Source organism: Crocuta crocuta, unplaced genomic scaffold (assembly GCF_008692635.1).
Source record: "Crocuta crocuta isolate KB4526 unplaced genomic scaffold, BGI_CrCroc_1.0 scaffold48, whole genome shotgun sequence".
In the NCBI taxonomy this organism is placed as follows: domain Eukaryota; kingdom Metazoa; phylum Chordata; class Mammalia; order Carnivora; family Hyaenidae; genus Crocuta; species Crocuta crocuta.
The window spans coordinates 7,848,069-7,865,427 of record NW_027533089.1 but is presented as its reverse complement, the minus strand read 5'-3'; the positions used below and the strand labels follow the sequence as shown (position 1 = coordinate 7,865,427).

General features: G+C 42.9%; 1 protein-coding gene across 1 annotated transcript in view; it reads right to left on the bottom strand.

Moving 5' to 3' along the window:
* Positions 1-10,538: 10,538 nt before the first annotated feature.
* The window catches only part of ALG14 (ALG14 UDP-N-acetylglucosaminyltransferase subunit), a 97,260-nt gene continuing 90,439 nt past the window's right edge, over positions 10,539-17,359 (bottom strand). Inside the window, exon 4 of the mRNA XM_077746107.1 lies at positions 10,539-10,969. Coding sequence (XP_077602233.1) covers positions 10,739-10,969 — 231 coding nt within the window. The 3' untranslated portion in view covers positions 10,539-10,738. The remainder of the gene's footprint in view (positions 10,970-17,359) is intronic.

Here is a 17,359-nt window from a genome sequence, read left to right as displayed (position 1 = left end):
CCACAGCCCATCTCCCTTCTTCCTACCTGGTTCCCGTCTCACACTGTGAGGAGCTTTTTGCAGTGTCCACACCCCAACCTGCAGGTCCACATCTTTCCACACTCTCCACTCCCCAACCCCACCCAGAAAGCCAAACTTGGGAGAGCATACCTGAGGAAGAGGTCCTTGCAAGCCCTAGAAGGAGGCCTGGGACTGAGGCAGATGATTCAGGGGTCCAGGGCAGCCAGGGTTTGGTCTAGAAAGGCAGTATGGGTTCAGGGTGGTCGTACCATTCTGGCCCCACAAGGAGGGAAGTGGCAAATGTGGGGACTCCATTGCCTGGATCTGAGGGTTAAATGGGCCAGTCGTGTACTGTGCTTTGTACAACACTTGGCATGCTGCTAGCACTCAATAAATGACAGCCACAATAATCGTGGTAGCAGTTCTGTTATTGGAAGAGACCATAAGCATGATCTTGTCCAAGTCCTTCATGTTATAATTCACCATTATGAAGCACATACAGGACTTGAACCCAGGGCTCTTCCACGCAGCTGCCTTTCCTCTGTTCCACAAGGCATTTTCTTCAGCAACATGAATATGTGACGTCAGAATCACCTTTAATAGTCAAGGTCCACAGAGGTGACTTGTGCTCTCGTGATTTTCAGAAAAGGGGCAGAGAGTGTGTCCTTGCAGAAAGGGGCACCTTCAGTGGGGTCAGCACTCCAAGGCCTTTTGTGAGTGGCTCCCCATGTTGATGTTGGAACACTGCAAATATTTGCTGAACAATGAGAAGCACACGGATAAAGAACAAGGTGACATTTTGTACGTGAGAGCAGTGTATTGAAAGGCCCAGGAGTGAATACTTTAAGTCAGAAAAACCTATGCGGGTTCAGGAATCAGATATGTAGATTGACTGAATTTCTTTTTGTGAGTTAAATATGAAATCAAAGTAATTTTGAAGTTTCCTTTCTTCTCATTGTAACACCTAGTTTGTTTCATTTTTATATGTATTCTATAGTAATACATTTTTTGACTTTTTAGCATCTGAAGGTTTCTCAATGATTTGTATTTTTATTATTATTACTTTTTTAAGTAGGTTTTAAGCCCGGCAAGGAGCCCAGCACAGGGCTTGAGCTCATGACCCTGAGATCAGGACCTGAGCTGAGATCAAGAGTCGACTACTTAACTACTTAAGCCTGAGTCATCCAGGCACCTTGTCATGATTTATATTTTTAAAACTTTTAATTATGGAAATGCTCAAACACATAGGAAAGTAGAGGGAATAATATGATGACTTTGGTGTATGATGTCCCGTGCACCCACTGTCCCAGCTTCTGCAGCAATTATGTATAGCTAATCCTGTTTCATCCATAAACCCTCCTTCCTTCTCCATTCTGGCAAAGACTTTTGTATCAAATCTCAGACCTTCTATCATTTCATCCATAAAGCCAGTAGTTTGTTCTCTCTAAGATTTTGGTGGACATTTTAAGCTCTCTTTCCATCAGATCACTTCAGATTCAGCTTGTTCTGCTGGGGGGAGTCAATGGACCAAGGCTTGGGCCTTTCTAGAAGCCTTGCATGGCTACACGTCCAGAGAGTTCAGGGCCTATCAGCTTGAAAATGGTGCCTCTTTTCATTGGGTTGCCTGGCGGGAACTGAATAAGAGACCATTTTGGATACTTTTTATCCCTTGCCGAATTTCTGCCAACTCTGTATATGGTATTACCATAAAAGCCTTGTTTTCTTTCCCTTCTGTTTGAAGAATGAAACTGCTTTTCCTTTTTTTCAGAGAGAAGACGGTCTCAGTTCCAGACTCCTTCATCCTCCCCTGCTGCTGTTCAGCTTTCCTTCCATTTAGTTCCTGCACGAGTCTCAGTTTGCAGATTGTGGGCTTTTGCAATTTCCTGGGAGACCCAGGGGTGGGGAGGGTGGCCCTACTCAATGCTATTGAAAGACTGTTGTGCTTCAGTCAGTAGGGTTCAACTGAAAACAAAAAAAGTTCTCTGTGTAGGCACTGAATTTTAAATCACTACCCTATAAAGGCTGAGAGGGGGGAAAAAAAAGAATCCCAAGTTAAAAAAAAGATTTCAAATTTCCCTGCCAGAAACACTGTTCTTATTTTCGGTTGAATGGCTTGGCTATTAATTAAGTTTTCATGCTCAGCAGCTATCTCGTTTTCTACATTCTTGCTGTTAATCGTCATATATGTGACACATGACTTCTGTTTAAATGCTAAAGTTTATTAGAGTGGAAAAAAAAGTTATTCAGGGAAGGAAAAGAGATTAGGAACCAAGTCCAACCATTTGCTTATTCATCTGCATATGGTTAAAAGATTTAAAAGAATCCATTGGTTTCTGTTTCACTGCTACATGCAGGCCAAGGAGCAAGGCGAAAAAAAGCCTTTTCCTATCCACGGTGTAGAAATACATTTTCTTCCTTTGCCTTGGGGGCAAGAAATCGTTTCCTCTCCTAATATTAAGCCAAAGTAACCAAAGTTTGGAAGGACTGGCTCCTTCTGAGAGGTTATTGTTCCAATTACCTCTTGCTTTGTAACAAATCCTCCAAAACGTAGTGGCAGAAAACAGCAACCATTTCATCTTGTTCATGGACTCTGTGGGTCAGAAATTCACGGGGCACAAAGGGGCCTCTTCTCTGTTCCAGTGTCTGAGCCTCAGCTGGGAGGGCTAGAGAGGCATGGAGTGATGGAAATGGTGGGCTGGACTCATCCGGAGGCTTCTCTCCTCACAGGTCTAGCACTTTGCTTTGAGATGACTCAAAGTCTGTCCTCAGAGGCAACTGGGAACAGGAACACTCACACGTGGACTCTGTGTGTGGCTGGGGCTTCTCTGAGCACGATGGCCAGGTACTGAGGGGACATCCCGAGGCAGAGCAGCCAGAAGGCAAGCATTTCAAGAGCAAGTCAAAACTTCACTTCCTACTCTTGCTGCATTCTAGTGGTCTGACAAGTCACTCAGGCCAGTTTAGATTCAAAGGGAGAGCCACCGCACTCTCCCTCTTGACGGGGAAGTCAAGGTCATATTGCAGAAGAGCACGTGGATGGCCGACTTTGACAATACAATTACTCAGTCATCTTGGCTCTTGGCTGGTTGTGAGACTGTATAATGGGGCGTCTTTAGTGAGGAGGTTGAGGAAGGAGTTATTTCATGCTGAGACCATCTTCTTCCTCCCGGCCCCCTCACTATGCTATTTCATCCAGTCCTTACTCAGTTTTTCCCCAAAGCCATGCTTTGTCTTCAGCACCTTCGGTCTTTGTTTAGTCTCTGGCCGTGGGCAGAGCTGGAATCACAATAAACAAAAACACTCCCTGTAGCAGCTTCCTGGCTGCTGTGCTTAGTTTTCTATTCCGTCTTTTTTCATCCGTATACATACCCACAAATAGATATATGGATAGATTCCTTGACTATAGATGATTAAGAATGTTTTTTGAGAAATAATTCACATACCATAAAATCCACCCATTTAAAGTGTACCTATGATTCTGTAATTTTTGGTATATTCACAGACTTGTATAACCATAACCACTATCTAATTCCGGAACATTTTCATGACCCATACCCATTAGGAGTTCCCTCTCCTGGTGCCTTCCACAGCCCCTGACAACAATGAATCCATTTTCGGTCTGTGGATTTGTCTATTCTGGACGTTTCATGTAAAGGGAGTCGTAGGATATGTGGCCTTTTGTAGCCGGCTTCTTTCATGGAGTACGTTTTCACAGTTCATTTATCCATGTTGTAGCAGGTCACGTATTAGTACTCCACTCCTTTTTGTGACCAAGTAACATTCCCATGTATAGATATGCCACATTTTGTTAATCCACCGCCGCTCAGTGGACCTTGGGATTGTTGCCACTTTTTGTCTATTACATAATGCCGATATGAACATCTGTGTACAAGTTTTTGTGTGGATGTGTATTTTCAATTCTCTGGGGTATATACGTGACTGTGGAATTGTTGGGTCACACAGTAACTTGAATGGTGATGCTGTTTTCCACAGCTGCTGAACCATCCTATGTCCCCACCAGCAATGTATGAGGGTTTCAGTTTCTCCATGTCCTTGGAAATCCTTGTTATTTTCTGCTTAAATGGTTTTTTTTTTTTTTTATGATCGACATCCTAGAGGGTGAGGAATGGTGGTTGCGCTTTGCTTATGGACATGCTTCCTTAGGCCACTTATATACACAGAAGTCACCTTAGTTACTTGGAGACATAGAGTTATTGAGGGCTTATTCTGTGCCAGGCTCAGTGGCAGAGGTTGTGTGTGTACCATCTTAGTTTGGTGCACACAAGTCTATAAGTAGGGACCATCATTATGCCTATTTGATAGCAAAACAAACCAAGGCACAGAATAACTTCCTAGAAAAGCAATGCAGTTTGGAAGACATGCATTTCCTGTATTAAAAAAAAAATTAGAAAACATGGATACTAAGGTAGGAGTTTGGTAGTCTAAGTGACAGGTTTGAAAAACATNGGCAAAAAAACCAAATCAAAACAAAAAAACCTCTGGCAGATCGTGGTTGGCAGAATTTTCAGATGGCCACCAATATTCTACACCATGCCACCTACACACTTATAGACCCCAGGTATGGGTGGGGTCTATTACTATAATGAGATATCACTCCCCTGATTGTGTTTCATTAACATGGCAAAAGGGACTCCACAGATGTAATTATGGTCCCTCATCACTTGATTTGGAGTTAATTAGAAGGGAGATTATTCTACATGTGCCTGACCCAGTCATCTTAGTCCTTAAAAGTGACCAGGAGGGGCCCCTGGGTGGCTCAGTTGGTTGAGCATCTGACTTCGGCTCAGGTCATGATTTCATGGTTCGTGGGTTCGAGCCCTGCGTCGGGCTCTGTGCTGACACCTAGCTCAGAGCCTGGAGTCTGCTTCAGATTCTGTGTCTCCCTCTCTCTGACTCTCCCCTGCTTGCTGTCTCTCTCTCTCTCTCAGAAAACAAAAACAAAAACAAAAACATTAAAAAAGACCAGGAGTAGAGACTCTCCCTTTGGTCTTTATAGAACAGGTCACCATGAGTCCTACAAGAGCTAGGAACTGAATTCTGCCAGCAGCAGCCTGAACGGGCTTGGAGGAAGGTCCAGAGCTCCAGATCAGAACCCAGCCCTGGCTGTCTCCTTGACTAAAGCCTTGTGAGACCCTGAGTAGAGAAGCAGTTATGCCCTGCCTGGATTTCTAACCTACAGAAAGTGGGATAATAGGTGTAGCTTTAGGCCACCAAATTTGTGGCAATTTGTTACATGGCAATAGAAAACTAGTACATTGGGGCGCCTGGGTGGTTCAGTCAGTTAAACATCCAACTTCAGCTCAGGTCATGATCTCCGGGATCATGGGTTCGAGCCCCTCATCAGGCTCGGTGCTGACAACTCAGACCTGGAGCCTGCTTCGGATTCTGTGTCTTCCTCTCTCTCTGCTCCTCCCCCACTTGCACCCTTTCATTCTTTTCAAATAATAAACATTTTAAAAATAGTTTAAAAAACCCCTAGTACATAGATGGATCATTGACTGACTAAAGGCTGGCAGAGGAGATGAAGTTCTTGATGTGCCATTATGTAGAGAGACTGTTCTTAAAATGTAGCCCAGAGACCCCTACGGGGTCTTTAAGACCTTTTCAGGGGCTCATGAGGTCAAAACTGTTTTCATAATACAAAGATGTCATTTTCCTTTATCCTACTCATTCTCTCCTGATTTTACAGTTTTTTAGATGCTACATGCTGTGTGAGGATATCATTGCTCTGATGGCTAATGGAATGTGCTCTTGTGTTTAAAAAGTTTCCCTGTCTTAATTTCAAATGTGATAATGATAAATATATGTCCCATAAACAAAAGTTTGTTGGGGTCTTTGATAATTTTCAAGACTGTAATGATGTCCTGAGACAAAAAAGTTCAAGAAAGTTGGTCCAGATGAGCTGTAACTACATAGGTCTAGAGAGTCTTAAGGTATGAGAACTTAAGTTTTAGTCAGTGCCTACATTTTGTCTGGAACTGTGTCAGGTGTGACCAAGAGTAGAGCGCTGACACGAAAGGAGTATGAGGTATAGTCCTTGACATACGGTGAATGTAAAGCATTAATTATCAGAGCCATTCATTTCTTCCTTCCACTGGTGTTTCTAAGCACAAGGCATTGCAGTATGATTGTACGTAGGTCGGAGCTAATCGTAGGTATGGGCGGCTGCGTTACAGAAGTGTTTAGAGAAGAAGTTGCTAAAAGAAGGGTGGGGAGACGGGGAAGAGTTTGTGGGGCGTAAGTTGGGAGGGGATGTGGAAGGAGGAGGGCAAGTATTGAAGGCTTATCCTTCAGATCTCAGCTAAGACATGGTTCTTAGAGAGGCCTTTCCTGATATCCCTCTCTAGAGAACCCAATATCTTCTTCTCCATCACAGCACACTGTCCATTTCCTTTTTAGCATTTTTATTATTTTTTAAAGTTTATTTATTTGAGAGAGAGCATGTGAGTATAAGCGGGGAAGGGGCAGAGAGAGAGATAGAGACAGAGAATCCCAGGCAGGCTCCACACTCTCAGTGTGTGGAGCCTAACACGGGGCTCAAACTCACAAACCTTCTGTGAGGTCGTGACCTGAGCTGGATGAGTTGGATGGCTTAACCGACTGAGCCACCCAGGCACCCCTAGCAATTTTTTTTAAACCTAACCTAGCTCTTAAGGTAAGTCTGGTTGGAGCTAGAGTGCCTGGGTTCAGATCCCAGCTTTGCCACTTTCTAGTTTTAAAATCTTGGATAAGATACTTAATCTCTCTATGCTTCTGTTCCTCAACAAATGTGCTAATAAAATGAGGAATTTATGTTGAAGAATTAGCTTAGGTTGTGACCATGGGACTGAAGAGGAAAGGGTGGATGTGAACTAGTTCAAAGGCAGATTCAATAGGTGGATTTGGATGACAAAGAGCGAAGAGGAAGGAAAGACAAGGGAAAATTCTGGGGATAGTAAAGGAAAGGGTGGGGGCAACCAGCTACATATGGATTAAGGGAAGAGAGTAAAAAACAAAAACAATTCCAAAGATTGTTGCTTGAGAGATAGGGCAGAGGCTAGCATCAATCAACTTCTCTGGAGGGAAAAGGGAGAGCTATATCAAATCTGTGTTGAAAGTGAGTTGGCAGCAAGGGGCACTGGGTGGCTCAGCTGGTTTTGGCTCAGGTTCTCTCATGAGATTGAGCCCCACGTCAGGCTCTGAGCTGACAGTGAGGACCCTGCTCGGGATTCTCTCTCCCTCTCTCTGCCCTTCCCTCGCCTGCACTCCCCCACACACATGCACACGCACACTCTCTCACAAAATACATAAACACTGAAACAAAATTAAAGTGAGTTGGCAGCAAGAAAATAAGTGTAGATAATTTGTCTTTAGCATGCTAGAGTGACGGGCTGAGCAGAAGAAAGTTCAGGGCAGACAAGAAAATCCGGGTGTCTGCTCACTGCTGGTCAGAGCTGAAAATCATGGGGAAGAAACTGCATGTGGCCCCAAATGCTGAACTGTGTGGAGGACGATTTTCTTTAACACTCACACAGATGCTTCTTGTGGATAAAAGAGGCTTAATACATGGCCTTCAAACTCCCTTTGGTGAGATGGGGCTTTTCAGAAGAAATAAAGCGCTGATTCAACCTAAGGAACTGCACAGCACGGGGGGAGTACATTTCTCAGTTTGAATCTATCTTTGGAAGGCCAAATAAACACCATGTTTTAAGTTGCTTTTCTAAGAGAAAGTGAGGGTCACCTTCCTAGCAGTCTCGCTCTTCAGCCTAAAATGGTACAGCGTTCCTCATGTTGACACAGTTTCACAGCACTCTAAATTCCTGGCCACAGCTTCCCGTGATGGCTTCTGGATGTCCTATTTGCAACAGTCAGACTCTCTGCCCTGGCAAGCTGCTGAGACCCCCCCAGGACAACTGAACTGCAGATAAAAATCTTCCGGGGAAGTAGGTGTGGGCAGGAAGTGTGGTTTCCTTGTCTCTCATTTAAAGACTGATGCAATTAACTTTTCATGAACAGTCTCTTCCAGTAAGTGGTACATTCCAGAGTGTTTCCAGAGAAATGAGAGAGGACAAGCCAGTTCCTGATCTTCAGCTTGAGTTGAGACTACAGCACTATGTTTTTCAGTGCCACAGACAGACACACCAAGGAAACTGTGTCCCCACCATCGGCTCAAACCAGCCCCCTTTGCTAATGTGACCTTCAGGACCTGAGTTAGCCATAACACCAACACAACACACAGCAGACCATGCACTTGTTTACCAAATAATCTGGAGCCGAGCCAACCTACTGTGTGCACAGTAGTCAGAATCCAGGAAGATTTTCCTAAATCTTTAGTGATAACACCCACACAAGATTCTTTGACATTCCAGCTAACCGCTAAGTTATGGCTCTGCAAAACATCTGGAACATACATTGCTGGAAAAAATTATGGCATTTTTTCTACAACTCTCCACGGTCTAAGCATTGTGCGCTCTGGCCTGACAGGAGCCTCTGCGGCAGGATCACATGTGGGGGCCCCGGGAAGCTGCCCTGGCACACGGACAGGCATGGACTGACCTGAACATGGTCCAATTTCACTAATCAACTAGCTACGTAGTGCCACTTAAAGTGCAGAGCAGAATTCAATGGTGAAAAAATGTGCATGCTGTTATCCCTAAAAAGATCACTTTCTCTATAGCAAAGTAGAGGCTTATTTCATCTGACATTCTAGGCCTTTCCATCAATGGAAGCAAAGACAGTACCTGAGATTTGATGATAAAGTCAAAGCCACAATGAACTACCGCTTGGCCGCCCCGTGGTCACTGAACCAGACAGCAAAATACCATCTCTATTCTGAGAGTTTTCTCAGCCAAACACCTAGGAAAATGTCTTGATGACAGATGTACCTGCTTTATCCAGAGAAGATTTTTCCCAGAGAACAAGCAAGGCTGGACCAGACTCAGTACTTTAATTTTACAGTATCTCAGGTACTCATGCCTATTTTCACTGACAGTTGATCTCTTCATTAATTTACTATTTCTTTATTTGATTTATATCATCCTTATTAAGATTTAAGAAGAAAAAAAACCCTTCAAACACTACAAGAGCTCTTCTCACTGTCTGGTGCCTTGTTAAAGGAGAGAGCTCGGAGAACGGGGGATGGAATGCCTGCCACTGGAGGAGCTAACAGGCCAGGTCCCTCGTTATGTGTTGTAACAGATTCTCAAGCAGGACTAACTAAATAATCGGTGGAGTCCAGTGCAAGATAAAATGTGAGTCCTTTGTTCCATACATATTAATAAATTTGAGAGTGACAACAGAGTATTAACCCAAGTGCAGGGCCCTCCTGACTGTGCGTCCCTCCCTATGTGGCTGCACAGGCCACATGCCCATGAAACTAGCTTTGCTCTCAAGCTAGGCTGCTAGGCTTGAATCTGGTCATGTGATTTTAGACAAGTCATCTGTAAAAGGGGCAGAGTAATAGTCCCTACGTCACTGAGTTGTTGTTAGGATTAAATGAGTTAACATTTGAAAAGTGCTTAGAAGAATACCTGGCCTACAGCAAGCACGTACATAAATGCTTAGTAAAAATACATTCTGCAAGCCCAAACATCTCAAAATGCCAGGGGCAGTTACAGCCATGACAATGTGAGTTTACTAAAGCATTTTTTTTAAAGTAGGCTCTATGCCCAGCATGTAGCCCAGCACAAGGCTTGAACTCACAACCTTGAGATCAAGACCTGAGCTGAGATCAAGAGCCACACACTTAACCTAGTGAGCCACCCAGGTGCCACACCTGAACATCTTAAAAAATGTTTTGAGTTTCAGGAGTTGGGTGGTTCATTTGGTTAAGTGTCTGACTCTTGATTTTGGCTCCAGTCATGATCTCACAGTTGGTGAGTTCAAAACTCCTGATGGGCTCTGCAATGACAGTGTAGAGCCTCCTTGGGATATTCTCTCTCTCTCTCTCTCCCTCCCTCCCTCCCTAACCCCCCTCCTTCCCCACTCATGCGCTTGCACACACACTCTCTCTAAATAAACTTAAACAAATAAATAAAAAATAAAAAGGAAAAAAATGTTTTGAGTTTGGATTCCTGAAAAACAGAATCATGTATGACAGTCGCCACCTTTTAATGTATTTTAACAATAACACAAGAGATTTCAAAAGATATTCTGGATTGAGGGCAAGTACTCACAAAGCAAAATCAAAGAACAAAATAAGATGCCGGTTTATGTTCACGATTCTGGAAGCCTGTGGAATGCAAATTGTCATGAAGCCCATTTAATATAACTGGTTCCTTTATAATGAAAGGATTCACTAGGGACTTTACTGCTTCCATACAGGAAATATGGCCTGTTGTATCTGAACAAAAACTAAGAAATATCTTACTCTGCTACAATGCAGAATACTGTAAACAAAACAAAAGAGCTGCACAACAGGAAATGTTACTAATCATACTAATTCTATATTTAGTTGCAGGGAAAATATTACTAAATCAAGTCAGCAGATAACTTGCAGGTAGTGACAGAAAAGAAAATAAATTTGGTGCGCAGAGGCATAAATACTTAATGATTTATTAACATCTGTTTTACAAGAGCACCCTCAGTTTCTTTACTGAGTTAGTTACACATCTTTTACTCTTCACCCCAAGAATTCTCAGGACCTTCAGAAGCCTTTACAATAAACATGTAGTTTTTTTCTCCCCAATATAATAAATATGGTTGACTGCAGAATTCTAAAGAAGAAAGTTGTCATTCATCAGACAATTCGCCCGAGGTACACAGACTTGGGATACTTCTCCTTAAGAGCCGGCCACTGAACAATGAAGTAATCGGAGAGGTGAAACAGAATTTTTCCGGATAGGGATAAATGTTCTACTCGGCAGATGCTTTCAACATAGACAATGATCACTTTCTTTATTCCTAGTATCCCAAGGAGAAGGGCAGAGATGCAGATAGGGACACATGTTCCGGGTCCATTGCACAACACCTTAAAAAAAAAAACGTTGAAGGTCAAATTAACATACAGAATACTAATCTAAATGAGGCATTTAAAGTTAGAAACAGTCACACCTTAGAGATTTTTTGTTATTCTAAGCCTTGAATTATTCCTGGTCAAGATCTACTATGCAGCACGCAGGAGCAGGCAGGGCTCCGTGCTGGCTCTCCCGTGTGGCTCGAGGCAAACAGCTTGACTTCTCTGGGCCTAGGTGGCCTTCCCTGTGCTATCAGATGTGTCCAGCACAGTGCCTGGTGCCCAGCCAGGATCCACTGACAGGTGTTTGTTGCCTTTCTCCAACTGCTTGTGGCTCACAGAGAGAAGACAGATAAAGTCGGCTATGAGTCACTGTTTTCTCATGTACCAACTTGTTCTTGTTGATTTTCTACAATAATCTTTAGAACAGTTGGAGTATTGACATGGAAGATGTAGGAGAAAGCATCTTTAAATGACTACGTAGGATATTTTCGTGGGCTATATACATAATCATTTTAGGAGTCCAGGGCAATAAATGGGAAATTTGAGAGAAGGCTACTAAATGAATGACATTTTTTCCTCTCAAGAGAATTTAATCTGTGCTTGTGGTCTAGAGATTTTAACGCTTTTGAATTCTGCTTTTACTGAAAGCCACCGGTTAAAAACAACTTAGAAATAATAATTGTTATTTGGCGAAAGTAACAAGAGAAATAGAAATTCAACTCCTAGAGCAACTGGAAAGAAGTTTTAGAAGACTTTTAAGGAAAACGAGAGGAAACCAATTTCATGGAATTGTTGGTAAGAAAATTTATTATTATTTTCCGAGAAAAACTGTCCTGTACAACATCATAATTAACTCGTATTAACTTAGTAAAACTTATTAACACATGTTTTTTACTCCACAAATATAAAACAGGAGATCTGTGGCTGTCTACACGTGCCTGCTGGGCATTATCTATATGTCACATGGTCTTTCCAGCACATAGTCCACAAAACTTATCAGACATCAGAGAATCTTAGAGTTGAAAGGGTGCCCAGATATACTGTCTGACCATCTCGGCATTTCAGAGACTGTCCCGATGGACAGACAGACCTTCTGCCAGGGCTGTAAGACTCGGTCACAGTTCTCAGGGTTTGATAAGCTATCTGATCTAGGCTCCACCCTTCCAGGGGCACACCATCCACAGAACTCTGGCAAGAGAGAAGGTAGCCTGTTTCAGGTGGGAACTGATCTTTTTTATACCTTCCTTAAAGTGGCTACCTACCTACCCTGTCTTTATGAAGATATTTTGTTCCGTTTTTCTTGAATTACCAGCTACTAAACTGCTCTCCAGACCAGTCTTCGCTGATCCCTAGTGAGTTGCCCCTATAACTTTTCTTCACAGACCCTCAAGACACTGTAAAGGACACAGGACTGGTGTTCAACCCTGCTCAACATCGCTGAATAGAACAGGGTTCAATTACTGTTTCATTACTGTTGGGGCAGTAATGAGAATCACCACCTTGGCTCTCACTGCCACTCTGTCAACAACTCACTGTGGCCAGGTACCGTCCACATGCATTATTCTAATTACTTGTCACGGCACCTATTTGAGGCAAGTTTTATTGTCCCGTTTTGCAGAATAGGAAACTGAGGCACAGAGAGATTGGGCAAGTTGCCTGATCACACGTTCAGGAGTGGAGGGGTTCTACTGCTTCAGTCACTTTTCACCTGTGACTCAGTTACCATATGCACAGGGAGGCTGGACTAAATGACTTTCCCTGTCAGCTCCAGAATTCTTCTAATTCTAGGACTCTAATTTGCCTCTAGTTTTGTCCTATGCCTAAATCACAAGATTGTTCTGAACCTTTCAGAGTTCAGAATTCTAAAAATCCTATTAATGCAAGGTTTCTCAACAGTGGCATTACTGACATTTTGGACAGGGTAGTTCTGCACTGTGGTGGCCTGTCCTGCACATTGTAGGATGTTTAACAGCATCCCTGGCCTCTACCCACAAGATTCCAGTAGACAATTACGAATGTCTCCAGGGGTTGCCAAATGTCTCCAGCTGAGAACCACTGAATTAATGTATTCCCTAATCCTTGGATTATGTGGGTTGCTTTTCTCTATCTTTTTTTTTCCCATGGAGCAGAACAAAATAAAACCTACAGCTAAAAAGTAATGTGAAGATTGTTTGTTGGGTCTTCAATGTCACAAAAATATTTTCGTGTTCATTGCCTTTGAAAGAACTGTACATATCCACGTGTGCTCCTTTCACTATCTAAATATACAGGCTGTGAATATTCGGATGGAAATGTCTGCATATAGACTGGGCATTGGTGGGAGATGCATTAACAACCTGCTATAGATCAGAAACAGAGACTATTAAGATAAAAGTGGAAATTAAAGGTACTCATTTGTTTATCTCTGTCCTATCTCTATTTTGAGGCATCTTACTACTAAAGTCCTAGAGATGATAAAACCACAAAACCATAAATCAAGTATTTTTAAAAAATGGCAAATTAATCTTGAGGAAAACTTTGGCTAAGGAAAGCTACTTTTAATTAACCACAGGTTTTAACTCTGCATTTTAACAGAGGCCTAGGCAAAACAATTAAAAAACTGTGGATTGTGGACTAACTTACCACTGTTTAACGAAACATATCAATATGAGAGACTTATCTAAGCACTGAACAAAAGAGAATTTATTAAGTAAAAAAGATGTTAAACAATATAATGGTTGATCCTGTCTTTTTAAAAAAACACAGAAATACTCTACATATTTCTATTTCTTAAAATGGACATTCTCAAACAATACGGGGGCATTGCTTTTATTGTCTTTCCTCCTTACTACTGTGTAAGCTTTTTAGGGCAACATCCAGGACCATCTATGTTCTACACCTGGAACAACAAAGGCACTCACTAAATTTTGCTCAAAGGAAGGAGTGAAGGGGTAAAGGGGGGGGGGTGTTCCTTTGCCCATTGTATATGGAGTCAAATGCTCCATTTGCTACACTCAACTCCGTTTATAACTCTATCATACACACGTAACATAAACATAATGGCTGTAACTGACAGCTTTTTCAAAAACCATCCCACATCCATTTGCCTTTTCTTCAGGGGAACCATTGTACTGTATTTCTCTCTCAACTGAGGTGCTTGGATAGACTCCATAACCCAACTATGAGGAGAGGACATATGACTCCAGTCTGACCAGTCCTGGAATCGAATTCCACTGACAAAAGTCACTTGTTCAGGGAAGAGCACCTAATCCAGTGAGAAACCAGGAGATGGAATGGGACATTTGTTGGGGCTGCTGAGAGAGCAGTGCCTTTTTTTTGCCATACTAAAACCTTGGCGGATTTAGGCCTGGCACTGTTAACACTTATCTTGCTACCCTGAGAAGGAAGCCATCACAAAGCAGAACACAGCAGAACTGTGAGATGAAGACAGGCCAGGTCCCAAAGGTAGCATTTACGATCCATGAATCCAGCTGTGCCTGAAGGAAACCAGATCTATCTCTAGACTTGCCAGGTATGTGAGGGAATACATTCCATTTTTACTTAAGACAGCATGAATCAGGACTTCTGTCACTAGTAATAAAAAGCATACTAATTGACGTAGCCCTTGATTTTGTCTAACTCCCTGACTAGCCTCTGACTATTTGCAGTGCCAACTGGTTAAGTGTTCAGTATGTTTCTGCTAGATGAATTAGCAAACCAATAAATAAACTTTCTCTGAGAGCAGAAAATCCAAGAGATGTACTACGGATAATACAAGTTATAGGTCTAGAAAAGAGAAAGCGGTCAGGGCTAATATAAATAAGAGGTGGTGAGGGTAGATGAGCCTGATCAACAATCAGTGGGTATAAGAGGACTGTTGCTCTGTAGATGTGGGTCACCACAGGTCAAGTCCTGTTGGCTGAAACGTAACACTGGCATGTATGAAGAGATACAGTTAATTTGGGGAGTCTGAACTCAACTTCCAGCCTAGGAGGCACCCCATACACAGAATATGGGCCAAGACCTCTGGGGTCTGGATTGGTTTGAAGGTAAGAGACCATGAAGCTGAGAGTGATCCAACAGGGAGCATGTGAAGGCGAGATTAAAAGCCAGATGGGGAGCCCAACTAGGGCTGCAACTGCAGGGAATGGACAGAGAAGCAGAGTCCGCCTCTGAGGTACCTGCCTGAAAGCTAGGCTTTCAAGCAGCTTCTTGCTTGTGGAGGTGGAGGCTGGAGAGAACTCGTGAACAGCAGGCACAGAGCTGCGAGGACGGTTCCGCAGACCTTCCAGGCTCATGCATAAAGCTGGAGAACCAGAGGCCACTGTCAAAGCTGGGCTGGCTCAGGCAGGTAGTCTCTGTGGAGGTCACAGGTTTCAAAATCAACACCCCTGTTTATTAGGATACTGGCTTCGCTTTGTAGACAGGTAAACGGGGAGATGCGGGAGGGAGCAAACACTGAGGTGGAGGAATAGTCCAGAGACACAGGCCGCAAAACATCTTAGATTTAAGGCTTAACAGGAAGCAAAGTCAGATAAAGTGCTTAAGAGCATATCTTCTTATTTTAGAAAAATAAGAAACCCACAAGGTCGCCTGACTTCAGCCTATGACCCAAAGTGTGTCAAAGATAATGAATCAATGTTTCCTGTAGCCAAGAAAGCTAGAGATGGTCAGACTTGGCCAAGGGAAGGGTAATGGAAACCTCAGAAGTGGCTATTCCAGTGTATCTTTGGGCTAAAATACAGGGCAGGAGAAGAGTGAGGGCCCCAGGAGGAGCCGGGTGACTGAAGCAGGCTGGGGAAAAGGGTTACAGAATGGAAGGAATGGTCTACATGTGAACATAAAGATCAGTGGAACCGGTGGTGACGGAGGAGCTTACTCTACAGAAAAGAGTAAGTTCTTTCAATACCAGGAGAAAAGAATTAGAATTCTGAGTATTTTTGAGGTTGGTTTGGGAAAAATTGTTATTTTCTGAGGGCATGACAAAGGATAAAAATGGTGGCACTGGAAGTTTGCTCCCAGTGGATTTTCTTTTAAATGCAAACACTTTCCAGCTCATTGTGGAAACTGCAAAAAGCATACAGAAAAAAAAGTAATCCTTCTAATCTCATCAATCTGTTAACATTTTGGTGTATTCCCTTTCAGTGAATGTCTTTATATAAACATTTATATTTTACTGTAAAATAGGATCACATATGCACATACATAATTGTGAGAGCTTATATATAAACATTGTAGAATTGTTTAGCTATAGTTTTGTGTGTTATAAAAAGTCTTTAAAAATTTCATGATTTTTAATGACTGCATATATATTTAATTCTATGGATAGCTCATAATTCAATTAACTCTTCCCTGTTAGAAATTCAGATTGACTCCTTTTCTTTCTGTTCTAAATCATGCTGTTTGAACATCTTTGTGTAGATATCTGTGACCCCTAAGGTTTTAATTTTGGATTGGACTACGTTCCAGAGTTCTTGCTGAGTGAGAGGTTAGAAGAAACAGCTTCAAGGACTTAAGGAAGTTGCAGAAAGTTTATTAAAACAACTGTCATGAGTTGGGAATGGGTCATGTGGTGTTTTGGGTTTTGTTCCTGCCTAGAATCTGGCGATTTCTTACCATATGAACTGCGGCAGCAAGCAGAGCCCCTCTCATGGCGTGAGACTCCTGTCTAGGTCCCCTATGCAGCTAGTGGACGGGCCAGGGACTCGGCCAGAGCTGCTACCTGGATCTGACCAGGAGCACGTGGCGCAGAAAAGCATTTCTGGAGGAGAAACTGTTTTTGTGGCAAAGGTGCCACTGAAGAGACTCCTGTCCAGTACGAGCGGTGCCAGGGGCGTACGGGCGGTGCCAGGGGCAGTGTTAGCTGTCCAGCAGCAGTGGCAGAAGTGTCTTCCCAAAGCAGGTCTGTGGCCATGGCCCCAACTGTTTAGCTCTCATCTTGTCCCTCCATGTTTTCTAGTCCAACTTCATTAGCTTTTTCAGTAATTCTGAGAGCTCTTCTTTTAAGGTTCNGGTTTCCCTACACACAATATCAAGCAATTCTCGGATATCAGCAGTGTGACTGAGAATTCAACTCAATTTTGACATTATCTGGGGATAGTACCAGAATCCACAGGTTAAAGGATCAGTCCTACGAGACTGCCCCTCAATCCCCACTTCAGACATCAGTCACCAAGCCCCAGGCTGTTTAACTGGTGCTTCTGACTGACAGGCTACAGCCTGGAAGTTACAACGACCTCCTAGGTTCTTTTACTTTGCTAGAAGAAGAGCTCACAGAACTCTGGGAAACATTTATGTTTACCAGTTTATTAAAGGATATGATAAAGGATATGAATAAATAGCCAGATGAAGAGATTCATAGGGTGAAGTATGGCACACCACTCTTTCCAGTCTCTAAGTGTTCACCAACAAAGTTGTTCTCTA